Source organism: Penicillium macrosclerotiorum, assembly GCF_028827735.1.
Source record: "Penicillium macrosclerotiorum strain IBT 26536 chromosome Unknown utg000007l_segment0_segment0, whole genome shotgun sequence".
Taxonomy (NCBI): Eukaryota; Fungi; Ascomycota; class Eurotiomycetes; order Eurotiales; family Aspergillaceae; genus Penicillium; species Penicillium macrosclerotiorum.
In genome coordinates this window covers 2,797,348-2,818,870 of record NW_026643086.1, presented here as the reverse complement: position 1 = coordinate 2,818,870, position 21,523 = coordinate 2,797,348, and the positions used below count along the sequence as shown (strand labels likewise).

At 50.5% G+C, this 21,523-nt stretch overlaps 8 protein-coding genes across 8 annotated transcripts; 6 read left to right on the top strand and 2 right to left on the bottom strand.

Annotated features, from left to right (window-relative positions):
* Nucleotides 1-79: 79 nt before the first annotated feature.
* N7462_007851 (TPR domain protein) lies at nt 80-1,537 on the bottom strand (the record flags this gene model as incomplete). The annotated part of the gene is made up of 1 exon (XM_057079569.1): nt 80-1,537. One exon carries the CDS (start codon nt 1,535-1,537, stop codon nt 80-82), a length of 1,458 nt encoding a protein of 485 aa, XP_056932239.1.
* A 300-nt stretch (nt 1,538-1,837) lies between these two features.
* On the top strand, nt 1,838-3,145 carry N7462_007850 (SOS response-associated peptidase; the record flags this gene model as incomplete). The annotated part of the gene is made up of 3 exons (XM_057079568.1): nt 1,838-1,864; nt 1,917-2,463; nt 2,532-3,145. 3 exons carry the CDS (start codon nt 1,838-1,840, stop codon nt 3,143-3,145), a joined length of 1,188 nt encoding a protein of 395 aa, XP_056932238.1.
* Nucleotides 3,146-3,434: 289 nt separating this feature from the next.
* Nucleotides 3,435-4,434, bottom strand: N7462_007849 (uncharacterized protein; the record flags this gene model as incomplete). Its single annotated transcript, XM_057079567.1, has 4 exons — nt 3,435-3,504; nt 3,565-3,744; nt 3,795-4,195; nt 4,255-4,434. The coding sequence occupies 4 exons, from the start codon at nt 4,432-4,434 to the stop codon at nt 3,435-3,437; spliced, it is 831 nt and encodes a 276-aa protein (XP_056932237.1).
* Nucleotides 4,435-4,812: 378 nt separating this feature from the next.
* N7462_007848 (RNA polymerase II mediator complex middle subunit MED1) lies at nt 4,813-7,145 on the top strand (the record flags this gene model as incomplete). Its single annotated transcript, XM_057079566.1, has 2 exons — nt 4,813-6,420; nt 6,471-7,145. 2 exons carry the CDS (start codon nt 4,813-4,815, stop codon nt 7,143-7,145), a joined length of 2,283 nt encoding a protein of 760 aa, XP_056932236.1.
* Nucleotides 7,146-8,937: 1,792 nt separating this feature from the next.
* Nucleotides 8,938-11,148, top strand: N7462_007847 (retropepsin-like aspartic protease; the record flags this gene model as incomplete). The annotated part of the gene is made up of 1 exon (XM_057079565.1): nt 8,938-11,148. One exon carries the CDS (start codon nt 8,938-8,940, stop codon nt 11,146-11,148), a length of 2,211 nt encoding a protein of 736 aa, XP_056932235.1.
* A 1,127-nt stretch (nt 11,149-12,275) lies between these two features.
* Nucleotides 12,276-14,591, top strand: N7462_007846 (uncharacterized protein; the record flags this gene model as incomplete). Its single annotated transcript, XM_057079564.1, has 1 exon — nt 12,276-14,591. One exon carries the CDS (start codon nt 12,276-12,278, stop codon nt 14,589-14,591), a length of 2,316 nt encoding a protein of 771 aa, XP_056932234.1.
* A 368-nt stretch (nt 14,592-14,959) lies between these two features.
* N7462_007845 (uncharacterized protein) lies at nt 14,960-16,465 on the top strand (the record flags this gene model as incomplete). The annotated part of the gene is made up of 1 exon (XM_057079563.1): nt 14,960-16,465. The coding sequence occupies one exon, from the start codon at nt 14,960-14,962 to the stop codon at nt 16,463-16,465; it is 1,506 nt and encodes a 501-aa protein (XP_056932233.1).
* A 3,931-nt stretch (nt 16,466-20,396) lies between these two features.
* Nucleotides 20,397-20,825, top strand: N7462_007844 (uncharacterized protein; the record flags this gene model as incomplete). The annotated part of the gene is made up of 2 exons (XM_057079562.1): nt 20,397-20,501; nt 20,562-20,825. 2 exons carry the CDS (start codon nt 20,397-20,399, stop codon nt 20,823-20,825), a joined length of 369 nt encoding a protein of 122 aa, XP_056932232.1.
* Between the last annotated feature and the right edge of the window lie 698 nt (nt 20,826-21,523).

The window sequence follows — 21,523 nt, the reverse complement described above, 5'->3', positions numbered from 1 at the left end:
TATTTCCTTGTATATAAAAGTTGATTCTCTAAAATCATAATGTACATCATGTGCACAAACCCGTGCACAAAAAGCAGACTTATTTCCTAAGTCTCTTCAAAGCCGCGTCGGCCATCGAGACCCCATCTTCGTAGCCAAGTCCCTTCGCCAGTGATTTGGCCTCGGTATATCTTTGCAAAGCCACGTCAGGTTTATTCTGTAGCTCTGCAATCTCACCCAGGTTATAGGTGGCTGCAACGCATGTTATGTCGCACTCGTCGTCACGCACAGGCGGTTGGATGCGAGCTGCGACATCAAGAGACTTCTGCGCCCACTGCCGTGCAGCCTCGACGGTCTGCTCACGAGAGATTGGCTGCTTCTCCTGTGGTCGAGCTTTAACTGGCGACTGCACCTGGCCAGCCATAGTGCTGGCAACACTGTTCAGCAGCACAACCTGCTTGCAGGACGGCGAATCCCCTTCGACCCCACGAATCATATCCAGTGCCCGGAGATACAGAGGCATAGCAAGCTCGTGACGCTCTTTCGCGCTATAGGTGTCTGCGAGCTCCGCCAGCGCAGTGGCAATCTCAGTCATATTCAACCATGAGTTGTCAGACCCATCGCCTGTAGCCGCACTTCCTACGGAGAGACCCAGCTTCTGCCGGCGGTGCATCTCCTTCAGGCAAAGCTCTACGGCAGCAACCTGCGCCGCCTCTGCCTTCTTCTCGTCCTGAATATACTCGCTCGAGTACAGCTCGCCGAGCTTCATCTCCATGCCAACAACTTTCTTCAGCGTCCGATCACGCTGGCGCGCCTCAAACTCCTGCATCTCCTTCATCTCCTTCTCCGCATCCTGGAGCGCGCCCTCGTCAATCTGCACATTCTCCGGCGCAATCTTGGCCTGTGCAAGGACCTTCTCTGTCTTTGACTTGTCAACCGGGGCAGACTCCGATTCTCGACCTTCCTCGACCCAGCTCAGCGCCTCATTCTTTGTTCGCTCCAGCACCTCGATCGCGGGCTTCACCAGCCCGGCCTTTTCCAGCATCATAGCCACTTGCAACTTGATTCCTAGAACCTCGTCTGAAAACGGGTGCATACCCATCTCCACAGCGATCCGCAACGCCTCTTTGTAAGCCTTCAACGCCTTGGGTGGATTGAGGTCAATCTCGGTGTAGTACACTGCCGTGCGCAGAGAGTCCGCCACCGGCTGCGGGAACTTGTGATATTGTGGCTGGACACGAGTGACTTCCACATACGAGATATATGCGAAGATAGCAAGACCGCCGACGACTGAGAAGATGGCCAGCGGCAGGAGAACCGGGTTCTTGCGGAAGATGCCCTTGGAGGCTTCGCGGTATTTCAGGCGCACTTTCTGGGCGATGGTAAGGTATCTGGGGTGAGGAAGATGCGAGTGCGAAAACCGAGTGGCATTGTTATATCTCGGGCGTAGGATTGGTTGTGTGGTGTTGTTGCATATTGATCGGGTCAAGGAACTGCGCTGTGCGGTTGTGAATTTTGAGGCATAGACGCTTGCGCCTCGCGATGTTGCGCGGAACATTGAGAAGTTACGTTGCTGATTCAACTTCAGGTAGTTTATTTTATTATGCAATTTCTGACAGCAGTCCCTCAATTGAGGTGTGGGAGCAATGTCTGCAGCGGAGGGGGTTCAAAGTTGAGATGGGATGGGAATGGGATGAAGCCCGCACTCCGTTTTTCTCTTGGCCCAAGCTTTCCGTCTCCGCCAAATGACGTCGACCTTCTTCTGCTACCTAGCGATGCTTCAACAAGGTCACTATTTTCAACATAACCAGTATGTGAAATTCAAAATAGCCACAGTATTCCACCAATACAGTTCATAATGTGTGGGCGCTATGCTCTGGGCGTGGTAGGTTCCACCTTTGGCTTCCTTGGCTACATTTTGTACTGACGAGCCCCAGCGCATGGCGTATATCCGCCAGCAGTTTCAAGACAGAGGCATGCAAGTGGACGAAGCACCAGAAGACGATGAAGTTCGGGAGACATACAACTTTCCCCCAGGAAGTTTCGGTGCTGTCTATCGAGCCGACGTCCCTGATCATGATCATTCTGGCTCGGCACAAGAAACCGAACAGGAAAACCGAAACCACGGACAGAAAACCCAGCAGAAAACAAATGAAGGGCAATTAAATGATAATTCTGATATCATTGGCCCAACTTACAAGCTTCAGAGCATGAAATGGGGACTGGTTCCCTTCTGGACTAAGCGACAGCCAGACTATGGCTCTATGATGCGTACGATAAATTGTCGAGATGATTCCCTGGCCGATGACCGTGGTATGTGGACAACCATGAAAAAGCGCAAGCGATGCATTGTTATCTGCCAAGGCTTTTATGAATGGCAGAAGAAAGGACCAGGAGGGAAGGAGAAAGTACCTCATTTCGTCCGGCGGAAAGACGGTGATTTGATGTGCTTTGCCGGGCTATGGGATTGTGTCAAATACGAAGGTGAGTGACAAACCGGTCTTTTTGCCTTCTTCGTAGCGCGATTAACTTAACATGGGATTTGTGCATAGATGCTGAAGAGAAGCTCTACACATACACGGTCATCACAACCTCCTCGAGCTCATCTCTGAGCTTCCTACATGACCGAATGCCTGTTATCATGGATTATGGAAGCAAGGAGATGATGACATGGCTGGATCCTAATCGAAAAACCTGGTCAAAAGAACTGCAGGCTATCCTTCAGCCTTATGAAGGCGAGCTTGACTGCTACCCGGTCTCGAAGGAGGTTGGCAAAGTGGGAAATAATTCACCCGACTTTATCATTCCTGTCAACAGCAAAGAGAACAAGAATAACATCGCCAACTTCTTCTCCAACGCGAAAGCAAATGAGAAGATCACAGCCTCCGCGCCCGTAAAGAAGGAATCTGGGTCTCAAGGGACCAAGATTGAGCATAAGGGTGAGAAAAGTATGGCTGATCATGGCATAAAGCGAGAATACTCTCCAGAAAGCGTGACAGTTGCGGAAGAAGTCAAAAAGCAAAAGGCATATCAACCTTCGGTCACGCCTTCGCCTCAAAAATCCAAGATGCGCAGTTCGCTCCGCAATACCCCCCTGAAGAAACCGAAAGGGGCGAAGCCATCCGATGGATCAAAACGAATAACAAGTTTTTTTACTAAAAAATAAGTGAGAATTAATGGTCTATTTAAATCTATTTAAATCAAGTTATGATTCAACGGCTCTTGGGGGTTTTGGTTTTCTTGTAGGTAGAGTCCAACATCTATATATATTTGGCTCTGCGACGGCCCAAACACTTAGTTTAGACTACCCATAGATATCACCGGCCTCAATTTTAACTACGATGTCACCTTTTTGATAAATCCATGGCTAATTGACGAGCACGTTATGACTAAGGTATATATGTTTTGGATGTGAATACACTATTATACATGAGAGGATATGATGGACTTTAATATCAACCCTGCTTTTCGAGTTCTCGGAGTCTTTTTACAAGTTTGTCTCTGAGAAATGGACTCAAACCCAATCTAAATCTCATGTCAGTAAAACCAAGATACAAGCCGTGGGATATTCAATTCCGCAAGAACATACATTCCATTCCGAGTAACCAGTCTGTATGTGCCTGTTTCAAAATTAGGTCTACTTTGATCACAGAATTACACAACGGCGTAGGCAAAGAGATCTTACCACTGGGAGAATAACGTCCATCGCCCCCGACAAATTGACCATTTCCGTCAACTTCGAGGCTTCCAAATATGTCTTCCGGCCTGCTCATCATCAGTTGTGCTTCCAATATAGCATAGACCGAGGGCCATACCAAGCAATTCTTCCAAAGTCAGGAGGCCGCCTGTTATCTGAGATATGAATCCAGCCACCTCTACCAGCGGATCCAACACCACCTTGACCACTAGCTCCACTAATGTCGGTACGACGTTTCTTCCCCCGCTGCTGAGCGGTCATCAGGACACCGCCCGAGTAAAGATTCGCCCCAGATGTGGAGATCATGACCTGTGCCTGGGATTGTGCCTCTGGGTCTTCATGTGCATGCTTGGCAAAGACATCCTGGAGAATATCGAGGAACTTGGCGTTCTCCGTGAGCGAGTCTGGAGTTGGCGGCAGTTTGCTGGAAACACCAATGGCGAGATTGGGGTTTACTGGCTCCGAGGGAAGAAGTGAGAGAATATGCGATCCACTTATCCCATGATTAGGGAATACATACTGTCACAAAATGAGCATGAGATTGGATTGTACTGGTACTGTTCACAGGTATCACATACTATGTGAGGGTTTCCCTCTAGTGTGGAGACAGGACGGATCTGGGTCCATCTGGGAATAGCTAGAGCCCGTTGACCAATTGATCTGGTTGCAAACATTGTTAATTTTTCCTCGGAAAATCGCAAAATTACGCCCAGGTTGATTGTGAAGTCAAACTCCTGCAGCTCCAATCGAAGCAACATTCTGTCATCGTGCAGATCAAGGCGGCCGCGAAGGCGGTGAGGAGCAACCACCCTCGGTCAAGATCACGTGTGGTCCTTTGTTGTCGAACTGCACTTAAAAGGCAGCTTTGCGCCTGTCGATTGCAAGTGTCGGCGACGGTGTGTTTGAATGAGGAGACGATCGATTTGTTATGAATCTCGATCAGCGCATCTAATTGACAGTCCTTGCATAGAGTTCCCGCCGGGCCCGCCGAGATATCACATCCATCGACACATCCCAAGGCACCAAAGGTCAACAGCATATTTCGATTCTTACGACCCAAGTCACTGGGGACGTTCAAGACTAAGAACCTATTCATGACTTCTGCTTCTCTGACTTCTTGAAATTCTTTCTGAGCCATGGCGACACCATCGGCCAAACCAGGCACAACGCCAACCCATCTCACTTCTCCGCACCCATCCTCTGCGGCTCTGTCGCGTTCTATTACCCACAAATCGCCGTCAATGAAGACGCCAACGGCCTCAGGACCTGGTCATACAAACCAAATTAGCGCTTCCTCACACCAGTATGCTACGCCTCTCGCCGTAACGGGAGTGGTCGACGACCCTGTCAATTTCAGCTCTCCATCCGCACTCCTCGCACTTGGTGGATACGCCGCTATTAGCCCCTCCCCCGCGGTCCATGACGGCTTAGTTGGACCGGGCATGAACGAGAATGTCATTCAGAACCTGGGGATACAGGGCCTGAAGCTTGGGGTTGGACGGGACGGCGACGAGGAACAAAAACACAGAATCGAGCAAGTCATTCATTGCTTGCGCTCGCGTGTTGCTGGAAGAGGTGTATCTCGGGAGGGAGTCGAACGGCTTAGCCGGCTGGAGGGCTTCGAGTCTATCTGGCAAGATAACGACATCAATATTGCTGGTAACTTTGTCGACCTCGAGATCGAATTCCATGCCGGATACCATGCCGTCAAAGATGTCAGCTTACGATACGCGACGCCAGAGTATACGGAAGGCGAGCGACGAGAAGAGGCTACTGCAGTCCTGAAACGGAACCTGGTTCAGTCGCCGGAAGATGCCGAGCACGGAAAATGGATTCCCTTGAAAGCGTTCCATGAGAACTTGCACTGGCTTGCTAAACTGGACAAGCTTAGTCAAGAGGTGAATTGTTTCGAAGCATTGGAGGGCCTCGAAGAAAACCTCAAACGTATTTGGATGGAAGAAGGCAAAAATGGGAAACATGGTGGTGAATACGAGCATCTTTGTTCCGGCATCATTGGTCGTCCCAGCATGCACAAGGGCGCTCGTATCGGACTGGGATTGGAATACTGGGTTGAAAGGGCCAAGGTTCTCGATGCTAAACAGGAGACCAAATTAACCCACGCGATGGCAATCGATAGACCACAAGGCGAAGATGAGAATGGTGCAGACAGCCAACAAAAGACATGGACCGTCATGATTGAGTGTGAAGAAGGTTACCCGTCTCTCCGAATTTCAAAAGAATGGGTGGGAAGTGAGGTTTTCTCAGCTGATCACAACGGCCAAACCATATCTTCGAACGCAGTGGAATCTATCAACTGGTTGGAGCCCCCTCAAACTATGCGACTATCTCATGGTAACCACCCCGACCCCATGGCTCTCGACTCTAGCATGCTAGAGTCGTCACCTCCTAATCGGAGATTCGTGGCCAAGATTGATCCCCCACTGGACGTTCCCATTTTGGCAGCCTCTGAGATCTACCGACTCCTTGGAATGCAGCTACCCCAGGAGTTTAAGATGCTCACATATGATGGGTTGCTGGTCTCCGATGGATCATATTCTGCACTAGAATCTTCGCCACAGCCTAGTCGTAGGAAACGCAGGGTGTCCGTGAGCGCGTTTGATGTGACTGGCACACCCTGCACAAGCCACCACAACTACACTTTCCAGGCCTTCGAGTCCGTTGCAGGTCGTACTATTCGTGACATCCCCTTCTCCCACCCGCGACAGCTAGCTGACATCATCCCGGTAAGCATATTCCATTTGCTGATTTCACAATAAGTACTAATCGGCATTAGGTTTTACGCCAATATGCGTTGTTGACAAGCTTGATTCGAACTATCTTCCATTTCTCTACAGATCCCAAGGCCAATGGCGAGAAAGAACGTAAGCAGGAGTCTTTGAAAGACACCTCTTTGGTTCCTACAGACCAAGAACCATGGGATTTTACCGGCAAAGACGGCATCATGATTCTCAGCAATGACGACCCCAATGAAGAAAAGCTGAACCTCCTCCTTCACAATGGCCTCCCTAGCCCCCTTTCGGCCGGGTCTTCGAAGCATGGGATCTCCTTTTTGTCTGACGACAATGGCCAGAGCCCGATGTTCATGGATGAGGTCAAAGTGGACGTGACACTACGTACCCAGCTCGGACAGGCACCAGCTCTGATGCTACTCATTACGGATCCTGGCGAAAGCGGAACCGCAGGAAATTTTGTGCGTGATCCAGTGCAGATCTCAATCTGTTTCGAGATCGGCTTGAACGGCCGGATTTCTGTGGTCGACTCGACCGGGCTCATGAGGGAGGAATGCGGTGATGGCGCAGACCTGCAGATGCAAGGGACAGATAGCTCCAATCCGAAGCTGCAGGATATCCACAAGAAGGTCGCCCGGACCCTTGAGATCTCGCAGGACCTGGGGATCCTGGTGGAGTGGGTCCTGCGCTGGCAGCGGCAGCGGGCCGGCAGCGGGTGAGGCTGATCAGCCGGGGATTTATGAGACTCAAGGGTGTCTAATCCCGGATACTTCACTCGTGCTTCCCCAGAGGATGTTCTGTTCGAGCCATCTATGGCGTTGAATTCAGACACATTGCATTGGCCGTTGAGATTTGCTATCAATGACTGCCGATTCAGACCGGCGCTATTGCTATCGCGTCATTCTGGCTCGCCATCAACAATGCACGCAAACCTCAGCGCAGAGACTAAAACAAGTGCCAACCGATTTCTGTAGGCCCGAAAACGATTTGTTTCTTCTCGGTTGTCGCGAGATTTATAGTCATGACAACTACGAGGCATGTGTCCAAGAGACCGCTGATGTGACGGGTTAGCAACTGGCTGGCATCAGATCATCATCGTCTGTGCCGATCCTACCCTCCTCCCCTCCTCCCCTCGAAAGTCTTCTGCGATGACAGTTTGTATCTCTGCTCCTACGATTTCGCTTCGGGCACAGAGTCACAGGTGCCAGATATATCTGAGCCATTTCTAGAAGCTATGAATAAATGGTAGCTATAGCGGGCCCACGGCCGCCTATTGCAGGCTCTACTCCATACTCTACCCCAGGACAATCCTATTTCTCATGACGTATGATCAAACTCTCCGATCGTCTCCTCGGATTAAACTATCCAATTACTCTATAGATCTTCCCAAATAGTAAAGGCCATACTTGCCCCCGAGGTGAACGGGCATCATACCCGCATCATCGCTCAGCCTGTCGGTCAGATAAACCTTCACGTGAGTGCGGGGGAGAGGGGAACCAGCACTGTGACGGATTTTCCTGCTGACTCAGAAATTATGGCGTTTTACAATTACGGGACAGGTTGACATGTGACCTGAGCGCTTTTGTATTTCTGGCTTTCAACCAGTCAGATTGATTTCCGCCTTAGCATCCATCCAGACTGCAATATTACTATTTGATTCGTTCTCCAAGTACCACGACCCACTGAGCAGAATCTGTATTCTGCTGTATGTATTGCAGAGTGACAATACCTCTTGACCTACAGACCGGTCTGTAGGTCACATTTTGGTGACCGACGCAGGGGGTTTGGCTGAGCCAGGATCGATTTTCTCGGGCCTCTTGCTCACCTCGTCAGAGTACAGTCGGTTCCCCGACGATTCGGGGGTAGAACCGCGATAAACTGTACTGTCTGAAGGAGGTTGAAGGGCGTATGTCATCGAGTTCGGCCACTCTCAGAAGCATTGGAGCATATCAAAGTGTCGATAACGTCAAAACTACATCACCAACTAAATCCAGCCAATCTGTTCCACAAGGAAAGCTGTCATCCCATCAGGCATCGCACTTGAAAATCGAATCGTCGGTGTCTGCGCGGAAGAGACAAAGGATCTCATCAGTCTCGAGAAGCCAGTCATCGCCGAGCCTCCGGCAGTCCACCGCGAATCAGGGCCGTGATTCAGTGCTGAACGCACGGAAGGCGCCTGTTTTGGGCCAGAGAGGTAGAGCGAACACTGTTGCGGACCAGGTTGTTAAGAAATTCGCGCCAGATTCCACCCTTACGGGTCAGGATCGATTTTCCTGCAAGAATTCCGCGAAAAAGAGTGGTTCGAAGAACGTGAAAGAAAATATCCCGTTTCAACAACCTTCTACATCTTCTCTTCCTACAACTCCATCAAATTTCACTCATTCATCGCCAACTGAATCGTTATCTGGTTTTCAAAAGCCAATTCACCTTGCTATTATGTCGTCGTCAAGTGCACCAACGTTTTCGGGAGAAGTGGGAGAGTCTTTCGAACTCTACGAAACGGATTGCACTATGCATTGGATGGGCAGGGGGCTGAATGCTGAGGAATTGAATCTGGCCCGTGCCACATCTTTGCGAACCGGCCTACGGGGAATCGCACGACGATTTGCAGCGACACTGCCAATTGAAGTTCAGAAAGATTTTGTCAAATTGTCCCAAGAAATGAACCGCCAATTTCCATGGGTCCAGGTGCAGCAAGACCGATTGGCGCCAATAAGAAAATTAGCATCATTGAAGCAGGGAACTCGATCATTTCGGGAGTATGTTGATGAAGCATACAGGTTGCGAGCTGAGGTACCAGTTGAAGACGGCGAGCGGCTGGCCTTGTCTTGGGTTGAGGGGTTAAACAACCAAAATGTTTTGATGATTATGCGCAGCTTCATACAAGATAGGGGCGCAAGCCATCGATTTTCCCTTGACGAAATGGTTACTAAAGCCAGATCACTCCTGCATGAGGGGATTCCTGAGCAACCCGACCAGGAAACGGATACGGAAAAGATTACGAGGGCGCTCATGAGAATTGCTGATGGCTTCGACAAAGGTGCACGCATTAGCGTGACATCGACTCCGCCAACGCAGAGAACAGCACGCGACCGTACTATGGACCAGGATCGGCGCGATGGAGCACCGACTGGTAGCCGCCAAGCTCTGCCGGGACCAGAGCGCAATCTAATCTGTTTCCGCTGTGGCAAGGAAGGCCATCGGTCATCGGCATGCACACAGACACCGTTACCTCTTGAAGAGCAAAACCGAATTCGGAACGCGGCATGGGGTCGTCAAAATCCGACTCGGGAACAGCGGATGAGGGATCCTCCATTGTCCCAAACGCTGGGAGGAGAGCGTGTCACTGAAATCCCTACAGCAGCCGCAGCTTTAGAGCCTGAAGATGGTCCGCAAGGACATTACATCAGTTATTTTTCTACTGATCTTCCGCTGTCAACAGAAACTGGGCAATCAGATACCTATCCCCCTATGAATACTGTCGGAATTGACGAGTGGGGAGGCGCTACTCAAAGTGTTTACACTGTGGAAATGACAGACGAAATGCGGGCGGTTCGAAGCCAAATGGACCAGCTTTATGCAGCGGGACACAAGAGAATGCGGGGCGAAGATGACCCGGCACCAAATGAATCAGACAGAGACAGGGGAGCGCAGCCTGGACCGTCGATGTTTCGACGAAAAGCTAGACCCACGGATGAAGACGACCAGCCTCATGGACTGATCCAAGGCCTGATTGGACCCCGTATAAATGTGAAAGATCTGGTCAATCAAGTCAAGGTGACATTGTCTTTTGCTCAGCTCTGCGATGTCTCTCCGTATGTTCGTGAAAGAGTGGTGGAAAGCCTTCAACCCTGGGAAGCTGAGCATGGCGGACATTCCTCCAAGGGAAAAGAACCTATGGTTACGGTCCCGATTAATGCTGTAGGCGGAGCTATGATGCCGACTCGCATTCTACAGAGAGTGGCTTCAACAGACGTGCATTTGCCAGTCGAAGAAAAGAAGCTTAAGACTGAGAACCTTGATATGCGAGCCTCCCGGCTATTCTTTGCGCAGGCTGTCATTCTGGCCCGCTGCGAGGATAGCAAGCTCAGGATGAGCAAATTGAAATCATGTCTGATTGATGGAGGCGCTTCAGCAAACCTCATTTCAAGCAAAGTCGTTAAGACCTTGGGAGTCTCACAGATCCCGGTCCATAACGGTGCAATCGAAATGGCTGATGGGAGTATTTCCCATATCCACGCACTGGTATGGGTACAGGTGGCAGTGGCAGGAGCTCATCGAGTTGTTATGGCCCTGGTTGCACCAGGAGATACAAACTATCACATGATCCTTGGACGGCGATGGATGCAAGGTGTGGGAATGGTTGGCACCTATCTCGATGGTCGCTACAGTCTGATCAATGATGATGGAATCCGAACCGAGGTGTTACGGTCCAGGGATGTTCGCCCAGACATGGCACAGAAGAAGGAAATGCCGAAACCCATTTGGACAAAAGTCGACCCCGTGGAAGATCCCGAAGAAATGAACAGTGCAGTAAAGATGAGAGGCTCTCATACCGGCAGACCACAATCCTGTGCCGTCAGAACGGATGAGGATGAATACTTATTCAAGGGAATGGACTTTGATACTGATGAGGATGGAAGCAATTTCATCGGTACAGTCTCCCCCATTTCGGATGAGACTCTATCTGCAGAGTCACAAGAAGGGATGTCGGGAAACTGAGGAAGAAGGCTCCGGGACCCCCAGTCCCAACGGGAGCAAAAGGAGATGGCAAGCTGGGGGGAACATGCGACTCGATGATGAACCAACAATATTATCTCGAGGAAAAAGAAAACTCAGTATCAGGATATCCGTGTGACAAGCCGCGAAGGCGAGATCACCCATCATTATCTCCAAGATTAATATCACCGACAATGCAGACGTCATCATTATACAACCTCTTTCTGACATTCGATAATAACCCATATTTACGGACCAAGTTGACCGCCACTATCCATAAAGGTGGAGAGGATATTGTTGAGAAAGAAGTCCAAGATCATGGACTATTGGGATTCCCGACTGAAGACCGGCCGAGGAATCATATGCGGGCAATTTCTCCTGACTACATTGCTGCACGAAAATGGCTTGAAGGGAATCGGCAGTTAGTAGGGAATTTGCTGACTGAAGAAATGGAAGAGTGGGGACTTGCGGTCCGGGTTCTCTATACCTGGAGGGACCTGTTCGTCACTGATGTGCGAGATATGCCACCAACAAACTTTGTGGTCCACAGAATTCCGACTTATCCTGAAACTGTCCCGCGACCCCCTCGTCTGTATCGATACACACCTGAGGAGATAGCATGGCAGCATGAAAACCTTCCTAAGTTGGCCGAAGCAGGCATTATTGAGCGGTGCACGTCATCATGGTCATGCAAAACCAAGTTTGTGAGGAAGAGTGACTATGTCATAGGATCTCGGCCAAGTCTAAGGATGGTCCACCAATATATTCAACTCAACCAAGCAACTGTGAAGTTCAACTACCCAATGAAAAGAATTGAACCCATCATCAATATGGCAGGATTGCGGAAGTGGAAGGTCTTTTTCAAGGCAGATGCGGCCAATGGATACTGGGCGGTGCCTCTTGCCAGGGAGCATGCCTATAAGACTGCTTTCAATTGCATGTACGGTCAATACTGTTATTTGAGAATGGGTCAAGGTTTGACTGGGGCACCGGGCACATATGCGAGACTCAAAGATATTGTGACTGGGCCAATTCCCGAACCTGGATCTGAACCACGGCTGGAAGATGGGGACGATGGATTTGCTTCGTTTCAAGATGATGATCTGGGTGCATCGACGTCCTTACGGGCCATGATCAATTTTCTGCACCAGCGATATTTTCCTCGACTTGCCTGGGCGAAATTGACATTGAATCCGCGCAAGACGGCATTTTTCGTTGACCGGACCAAGATTCTTGGCCATGAGTGTTCAATTACTGGAATTCGACCATCTGCGGATAAAATTGCGGCAATTGCGAACTGGACCAGGCCCGTAAACGAGCCCGAGTTGATGCGGTTTATTTATGTGCTTCCATTCCTTCGCACATACATCCCCGGCCGTACGGACCTTGTTCGGATTCTGAAGAGTGCAGTCATATCTGTGGGAAAGGGTCAAAACCGGAGAGTGATTGACTTCCAATGGGGCAGAGACCAAGAGCGGGCATTTCAGCGTATCAAGTACCATATTGCTCGAGTGAAACTCACGGGAGGCGATCCAACGATCCAATATCACCTTGCCACGGATGCATCAGGACAAGGCTTGGGCGGCGTGTTGTTCCAAATCGCTGACGTTCCTGTCGGAACCCGAGCATCGCGGGAGACATCTTCAAAGGAACAGACAGTCATGTATATGTCCTACGCTCTTACAGATCCAGAGACTCGTTATCATACGACAGAGAAAGAAGCCCTGGCAGTCCTCAAGTGCTTGGAAGAATGTCGGTGGTTAGTTCAAGGAGTTGAGCATCCGGTGATCTTGTACACCGATCATTTGGCGCTGAAAACCGTGTTTGGATCTACTTCAGATGCGACTGGCCGAGTGGCGAGGTGGCTTATGAGAATCCAGGAGTATGACCTGGATATTCAGCATGTCAAGGGATCAACCCAAGTGGTAGCGGATGGTTTGTCTCGGCTGCCAACCTGGAGAGCACCCGATACTGGAGATGAGGACCCATTTTCCTTACCAGCTCTGACCCTCAGAATGCGACCGGAGAATTCCCTGGAGCTTCAGTGGAAAGCCTTCCCTGTCCTGCAAGAGATGGATCGTGGCCTCTTCCGCAGATATGAGGAAGATGAATGGTGGGGAGAAGTTGTGGACAAACTCCTGCGAGGGGATACGGACCAGGTTGCAAAATATCATCTTGTTTGTCTCGATGGCGTGGGCATCCTTATGTACCATGAGCGTCGAGGCCAATATGCGCGTTGTGTTCAAAAGTGGGAACTCCGAAATGTTTTACAAGAACTACATGATATCTGTGGGCATTTTGCAACCCGAATCACACTGGGCCGAGCTGTGGGCAAATATTTTTGGCCGACGAGGTATGAGGATATTCGAGCTTACTGCCGGAGTTGTCACAGTTGCCAACTCATTGGCCCGAACCTTCCGGCAGAACGACCCCATGCAATCGCAATATCGGAACCCATGCAATTATTCTTCATCGATTACCTAGGACCGTTCACACCAGTCTCAGACAATGGTTTCAAATATATTCTCATCGGAGGGGAATACATGAGTCGGTACACGATCGCAATGCCAACGATGGAAGCCAAAGCAATAACGACATGGCACTTCATGTGTGATCATGTGGCAAGTTTCTTGGGGTGGCCAGCAATCATTTATTCCGACAATGGTGACCATTTTACTGGATTTCAATTTGCGGGCCAGCTTGGGCAGTTTGGGGTGAAGCATATCCCTGCACCGGTCCGGGCTCCATGGAGTGTCGGAATGGCTGAGCGTCTCGTCAAGATGATGCTGAATATCATGAGGGCAGAATCAGCTGGAGATGTCCAAATCATCAGGAAATGGGATGAGTTTGTGGGACAAGCTGCTCAGGCTATCAACACAAGGAAATCCGGCGTTTATGGGTACAGTCCCGCTGAGATACTGCTCGGGTTCAATCCGCATTGTTTTGGACAACGTCATACAGAGAACGATTTGTTGCGTCAAGCCCTAGAGTCGGACATTACGGAACGGGGTGACCCTGTTCCACAGGACCTCCATCAAGCAATGGATATTCATTCTGAGACCCTCCATGCTACCCGAGCGAAGATCAAGAAAATGCTCGAACAGCGCCATGAGAAGGGTCAGGAAGAGGGCAATAGACGATATTTCCGGGTTGACGACTTGGTTCTCTTGCGTCGGGTGATGCTCGACCAAATCAAGGGTCGCAAGCTCGAAATCCGATGGGATGGGCCATACCGTGTTGCAAGAGTCCTCGGGGGCCAACGATCCGTCATCTTGAATGATGTGACCACGGACTTGCGAATAGGGAAATATCATATTGACCATTTGAAACTCTTCGTGCCAAGGACGGAAAATGTCCAGAGAGAAGCACAGGAGCTAGCGGAATGGACAAGCCATCATAGGCGATTCTGCCAGGAAGCTCTCGACCGTGAGCTGGCTCGCCGCTGATAAGCTGGGCCATTGACTTGCCACTTATGTGCTTCAGCAATATTCTGCGAACAAATTTCATGTTTACCCTTTCTCGTGTTTACCTTCACGATTACTGAAACCATCCTTTCAATTATATCCTTATGACATTTCACTTCCCACTGTGACATTTCTTCCCTTTGCAACTCCCTGAATCAGGTCTTATTGACGAAAGTCTCAGGCGCAGCTGCCAGCTCGTCGTATCTCTCAGATTTTCGACTTGCAGTGAGCGAGCCGTTGATTACATCTTGACCACTTCCTTCTTCACACAAGTGACAGTATCAATCCTGTTTCCTTTCACTTCACGATTACAACTACACATCACCTCACAACGTGATATTTCACTGATAATGGATTCTGCAAAAGATACCTCGACATCTCCGACCATAGAGGGGGAAAACAGGTTCTCTTCAAACTCAGAAGTGAGAGAATCGACCTTCGACTGTGAGGAAGTTGATACTCGGCCAGTCATGATAAATTATGACCAGATCCTGGATACCTGGTTCCATTCGACGCTGAAGGCTTTCATTGTCACAGATTTGAATCTTCCATGGGAAAGCCACAACAGCATGAAGGCAGCGGGATGGCAAATGATGGACGGCGAAGACCATTATATGATCATGACGTGTCTGAATCCTGAGCGGGAACCTGGAACAGCAGATATACATAAGGCTTCTGAGAGATTCGGGTCGCATGCGTTACAAAATCTCCTTACCCTCCGGAGCAACGTCTTCTCCCCGAATGTACCCCCTACCGAGTGTCTGCAAAAGCCGGGGCAGGTGGATGGTGTGGCGGAAAAGATACCCGACTATGCGAAGAATACTCAAAGTAGTGGGGGCATGGAAGTCCCTGCCGACAAAACTCCAAAGGAGAATGCTACTCCCGAGACATCAACAGTCGAAAAGATTGCTGCATCGCCTGCAAAGAAAGGAGGGTATAAGCGAATGGAGGGGAAAGGCGAGAATGATCTACCTGAAAACTTGAGAAATCTGTCCCCCCCGGGGAAAAGAGGGCTCAAATTAACAGACAAGCAAATCCTTGAGTTGATCCCATTCACTGCTCGAATCCGAAAACAGTTCTCACAGCATTGGACACAGGAAGGCTATCTGAAGAAGGCATACCAGCCCCTACTGAACTCAACTAGGATGCAGGATGGTAATGAAGTGCCAATGTTCCCTCCAATCATACAAAAGTCCAACTGCCGGAATTGGGAGGTGACCAAGGAAATCGCGACAAGGGAGCACCTGTTCAATAAGAGAGGGGAAATTCGGAAGAGACAGCCGAAGTCAAGGAAGGACAGCCATGATGCCGAAGGCAAATTCACTAAATGTGCGAAAGAGCAAGGCCAAAGCTCTGAGAAAGGCAAATTGGACTCGGTTATTTCGATCCTGGATGAGATGAAGTCAATGCGAGCCACGTCCGGCTCGAAGTTGAAGAAAGGTGCTCAATTGATCAGTGAAATGACGGATGTGGCGAAACAGCGTATCCAAGATCAGGAAGCGTTCGTCAAAATGAATCGCGACCGGACCGCAAAAATGGAGCGCATCAGATCTCGGAGGGATGTTGCTGTCAACCTGTACCATAGGACCTTGGAAGATCTCAACAAAATGCGAGAGACTGCGGGGCAGGATAAAGTGCCTCCAGAAGAATTGTCCGAAGACACCGATACAGATGCTGTCCGCAAGCCCAGGAAGAAGAAACCGAGAGTGACAGCTCCATCTGCAGAAGGATCGTCGACGAGTGCGAAAGACAAGGGGAGACTGTCCACAACCTTACCAGCTGGGGGAGAGAGGAAGCTGAAGATGCCGAATAATGAGAAGGACGCGAACATAGGCCAGATTGACGGAGGATCCTGAGGGAATGGGAAAGACTCGAGGAGGTTAGGGAAAAAGAAGGGAATCAGGAATTGCGGACCAAGTTCAGCGGAATTGCATTCGTATTATTATATTATCTTTTTCATCCTACAGGTGGAGAAACATGAGGATGTTTCTCATCGGGCCTTTTCTGCTGGCATCATTTGAAGCCTCAAATACCCTTCGAAAAGGCAGCGCGGTTCGGGACCCCACCTGTGACGGATTTTCCTGCTGACTCAGAAATTATGGCGTTTTACAATTACGGGACAGGTTGACATGTGACCTGAGCGCTTTTGTATTTCTGGCTTTCAACCAGTCAGATTGATTTCCGCCTTAGCATCCATCCAGACTGCAATATTACTATTTGATTCGTTCTCCAAGTACCACGACCCACTGAGCAGAATCTGTATTCTGCTGTATGTATTGCAGAGTGACAATACCTCTTGACCTACAGACCGGTCTGTAGGTCACAGCACCTGCGCCGTTACGTCGTGCCCTTGTCACTGTCCCAGAAGAGCAGGATTGCAGGCTCATCGATCCGTGAATACCAGCGTCGGGTTGTATAGGTATATACCCTGATCGGAAGTATACGATACGAGCCCATTCCTAGCGCCACGTACCCGCCCAGGCGATTTAAAAAGAAAAGAAGAAAAAAAAAAAAGCGAAAAAGCACACCCGCCGTCCGAGGAAAACAAGGCAAAAAAGAAACAGAAAACAGAAGCAACGGGACGCAGGAGACTCCGCGCGATTTCTCGCCCTCAGTAGCCCTAGCGGCCCAGACGACAGAGCCCAATTTACGAACTGGGTGAGGACGAGGCACTATCAGGATCCAGTCGCGGACCTGGTTGAAGCTATTGAAAGAGGCAGACCCGATATGACATAATGAACGCGTTCCTGTTGAATAACCTGGTTTCATTCGTTGGGTTATCGTAGGGAACGCGCCGCCCCTCTTTTTTTACTTCCCAGATTCCTGAAGGAGGGGCAAGAGGGGCTTTGTGGAGCGGTGTTGGTTGTCGAGGAAATGCCTCGTATACAGACACATTGACAGCCTCCTGGATATGCGATTGGTATTACTATTATTCCCGCTTGCAGGGGTCCGGCGACTGGTAGAGGAGTAATCGCGCCCAAGATGGAGTCATGATGGAGTATCTATGGAGTCTCTGGCTGATCCGAGCCCTAGAACCCATGTAGTAATGACCAGAACTATCACCCGGTCACAGAAGCCTCAGTCAGCGGCGTGTGTCAGCCGGGCTGGTGGCCAATGAGGATCGATCGATAAGCCAGTCGATCTTCGTTGAATAATGGCAATTCGACTGCTTCTGGTTTGATCGGACCGTCAAGCGAGAGAGACTTGGGGAGGATTTTGTTTCGATGCTGTGGCGTGCAGCCGTACAAAGCTAGACAACCCCCCTTTCAACGAATCAGTTGGACTAACTCTGCTGTATGGCGGACTGTGGTTTTTGTTCGATATGATCCAGCCCTGCTATACAAGCCCGTTTCAGCTGCCTGGTGCAGTTTCCTCCTGAAACCGATGACTAACAGCCCCGCCCTTCGCCGCCCCGAGTAATGCTGTCTCAGTGGCTGCTATTCTTATCCACGCAGAAAATAGCCACCGCGCGTCACGCCGGTGTGACTGTCGGAGAAACAGGCTGTTGCCGAGAGGCGTTGAGGTTTCGGTTCGCCTGCAGTGGTTGTACGAGGCCGAGTCACGAGGTTGCGAACCGCTATGCTATGTTTATACTATTCTAAACGACAGACTTTAGAAACAGATGGCGTACTAGTTTTGAATACCGACGCAGTCCCTGGTTTTGATGTGCTCGTTAGGGCTGGGAAGATCCCGAGTCTTAGGGCATGACTTGGTACTTGGTCCATCAGCCACGTCCAGTTCCTAAAACCCCCGACCTTTCTTTTTCGCGGGCACCTTGACGATTTGCTCGAGAAAAGCCGGGGAAGGATCTCTCGTTCGCCACTTTTTGGTCGGAGAGCCGAATTCCTGGAGAATCCCTGTTCCCCGGAGTCTTTCCTCGCATCGACCTTTTCGTGATGGTGATATTTTCCCCAGCATAGAAAAACAGGCCTCTTCCCCTCCCCCCTTCCCCCCTATCAGAAAAAAAAAAGAGAAATAAAAAACACACACCCGGACCCTAAACCCTAGAATGTTACTCGTTTCAGCGGCCGCGGCCACGGTGCGCGTTACATAGCCGAGTCCAAACGAGAAACGAGGCCAAAACCTACGATTACGGGCAAGGACACAGGAAAAGGGAAAACCCATGGCCGGTGTCGGGGGCGGTTCCAGCGGGTTGACTGGGGCTCGGCGGGCCTGATTGGTGTCTCGGCGGAGGTTTCGAGAACGTTTTGCCACGCTCCACCCGCGTCGGCCTGTGACTGATCGATCGCGGTCCCGGCGGTGGCTGGGGGACCCCCTTTCGTCTCCAGTTCGGGCCCTCGTGTATCGTTACACCTTGGCATTACCATACATGTATACCGGTCAGGCCGAGGCGCGGTGATTACAAGGGTTTGATACATGTCCTAGGACCGAGTCTAGTCTACAGTATCTCTATCAGTTAATCGTAGTCGTGGACTGGCGAACTATACCCACGAGGGGATTCGATAGAAACCTGTTCGTTACTATGAATAGCTATCTACGAGCACTCGTGACCATGACCATGAGAGGATACTAGTTACGATAAAGGCAGTCAGATTGCCTGGGTCCCTAATGTACCCATGCTATCTACACCATTTTGGTGCTCTCCGCTTGGTGTTATATACCCCTCCTTACTACTTTAGGAATCGAATCGGGACACCATGGAGGATGCAGGTACGAGGTACATAGAGCCGAGCCCACTCTTAGGACCCCTCGCACCGATGTGGACGAAATGCCTCACTGCCGATAAGGCCAGGCCACCCTGGCGAGAGATATCCTATCAGCCGTGCAGGGTGACCACGCGGCAAAAGCGCCGCGGAGGGAAGGAAAACACGCTGATAACGAATTGCGCCATGGCTTGTCGACAGGGGACACGATGGTGGGGGGCAGGGTGGTCCAGGTACTGGGAGTTGTCAGGTGTGCGATCGCATTTATTGTCCGAGGGGAGATAGGGTTTCCAATGGAGGAAAGTCGGTCAAGAGTCAGGAGTACAGGGGACGAGACGCGCGGGAACCTCGACAAAAAAAAATCATGCGTGGGAGAAGATGAGTATGGTTTATTTTAATTTTTGATTTTTGATATACTCCGGTAGAAAAAAAATAGAATAAAACAACAATAATAATGAAAGACAGAGAGAAAGGAGAATTGATCATCTGCAGATCTAGAACAGTCGATACAGTGGACGGGATTGTGGATTACTATAGACTATAGACTCCGTGCTCCTTACAGAATGGCGCTGTCAGTAATCTATCTTTTCTCCCTGGCCATGCAGCTGATATGCGCGTCGAGACTAGGGGGAATCCTAAGCGGTTGGTAAGAAGGATTAGCAATGCATTTGGGCAGACTATCTCGACAGGGCCGCGGACGCGGACACGATACAGACGGCGCAGGCAGAGATTATCCAGAATATCCGTTCGACGAAGGAGAGGGCGTCGGCCCGCGGACAGCGATCCCTTTCAGATGTCACAATGTCCTTTATTCCGGTCTCCGCCGTCGGGTAGAACGCCGCCCCCCGGACTTTGCCCGCTCTGGGCTAATCGATCCTCGATAACCACGATAGCGAACGTGGGGTTTGGGGCGAAGGGGGGTGGGGGAAGGATAGGATGGTAAACTAGATCGACTGAAGGAGGTCGAAGCGTTGAAGTTCGCATCCAATTGATATGTGTTAATTTGAAGGTGTTATCGGCCCAACGGGAGCAGTGGGATTGATCATATTACTGGGCCCTATGACATGGGCTGAACGGTGATTGGGCCCAACCGCTACGGCTATCACAAAAAAAGCAAGCCAGCATGGACGGAGAATCAACAGTCGAGGAGTCGAGGGCGGGTGGCGGTCGACGAGGTCCCCGTTCGACAGTCTACGGTATTGAAATTGTACGAGAGGGAAACGTAGCGGTACGAGAATTCCGATATCCAGGAGCATGTCGAGATTGAGTTCCCCCCCCCCCCCCCGAGACGGAGGATCACGGCGGCGAGGGCGGAAATGCTGAGGCGGATCGGGAAGACCCCACGAAAGATTCAGAATGCGACGGCCGAGGCGAGACGGGGGGTGATCCAATGGGATTGGGCGAGCATGGGACACTGGCCAGGAGCGACCTAGACCCAATCCCAAGCCCAGCTCGAGTCAGACTGCAGTCGACGAGTGTACGATCAGTCGGGGCAAGGATTGTCAGGAGTAGCGTGAGATCTCGGCGACAACCGGCGTCGGCCATTGTATGATGCGACGATGATGACACGGGGAGTGGGCAAGTTGCTGAGGTGGCGAGGACGACATCTCGGCTGGTGGACGAGACCCGCGCTTGTCTCGCGTTGGTCGGGAGGTCTATAAAGTATAAAAAATTGGTATATAGAGCCCGGTCAAGGAAAGAGGATTGGGGGATGACCGATTGGGGGATGAATGGAAGGGGATGGGGGGGTATGCGTGATCAATTGTTCGATTGTTTCAATATGAGAGATATAAATTTCGAGCAGGGAAAAAAAGCAATGAAGAATCTGAATTCCAGAATTACTAGAATTACTGTAGTAGGAACATCAAAGTGGAGAAGCCCTCCAAAAAAAAAGAATAAGGAAAGGGAAAAAGAATGATGTGCTTTGAGCGATTTTTCGTTTCCCCGGTTTCGGGACGGAAAGAATGTGGCCGGGCAAGTCGATCTGTCAGGGTTGTGGAGGGAAAAGCAGGACTCGATACAGTGCGAACACTGACTACGAGGCTCCCGAGTGCAGTGAATATTGAGAGTACAGCAAGTACAGTAAAGACAGTGAATAACAGCGATGACAGTGCGTGTATGGGGATGGTATCTGGCTTGCTGGGGTGACGGTAATACAGTGACGGAGAGGCTGTGGAGTGGCGGATCCGCGCCTTCCCTTATTCTGCCCTTGCGAGCCCACTTTTGGGCAGTTCGGGGCCTCCTGGGCCT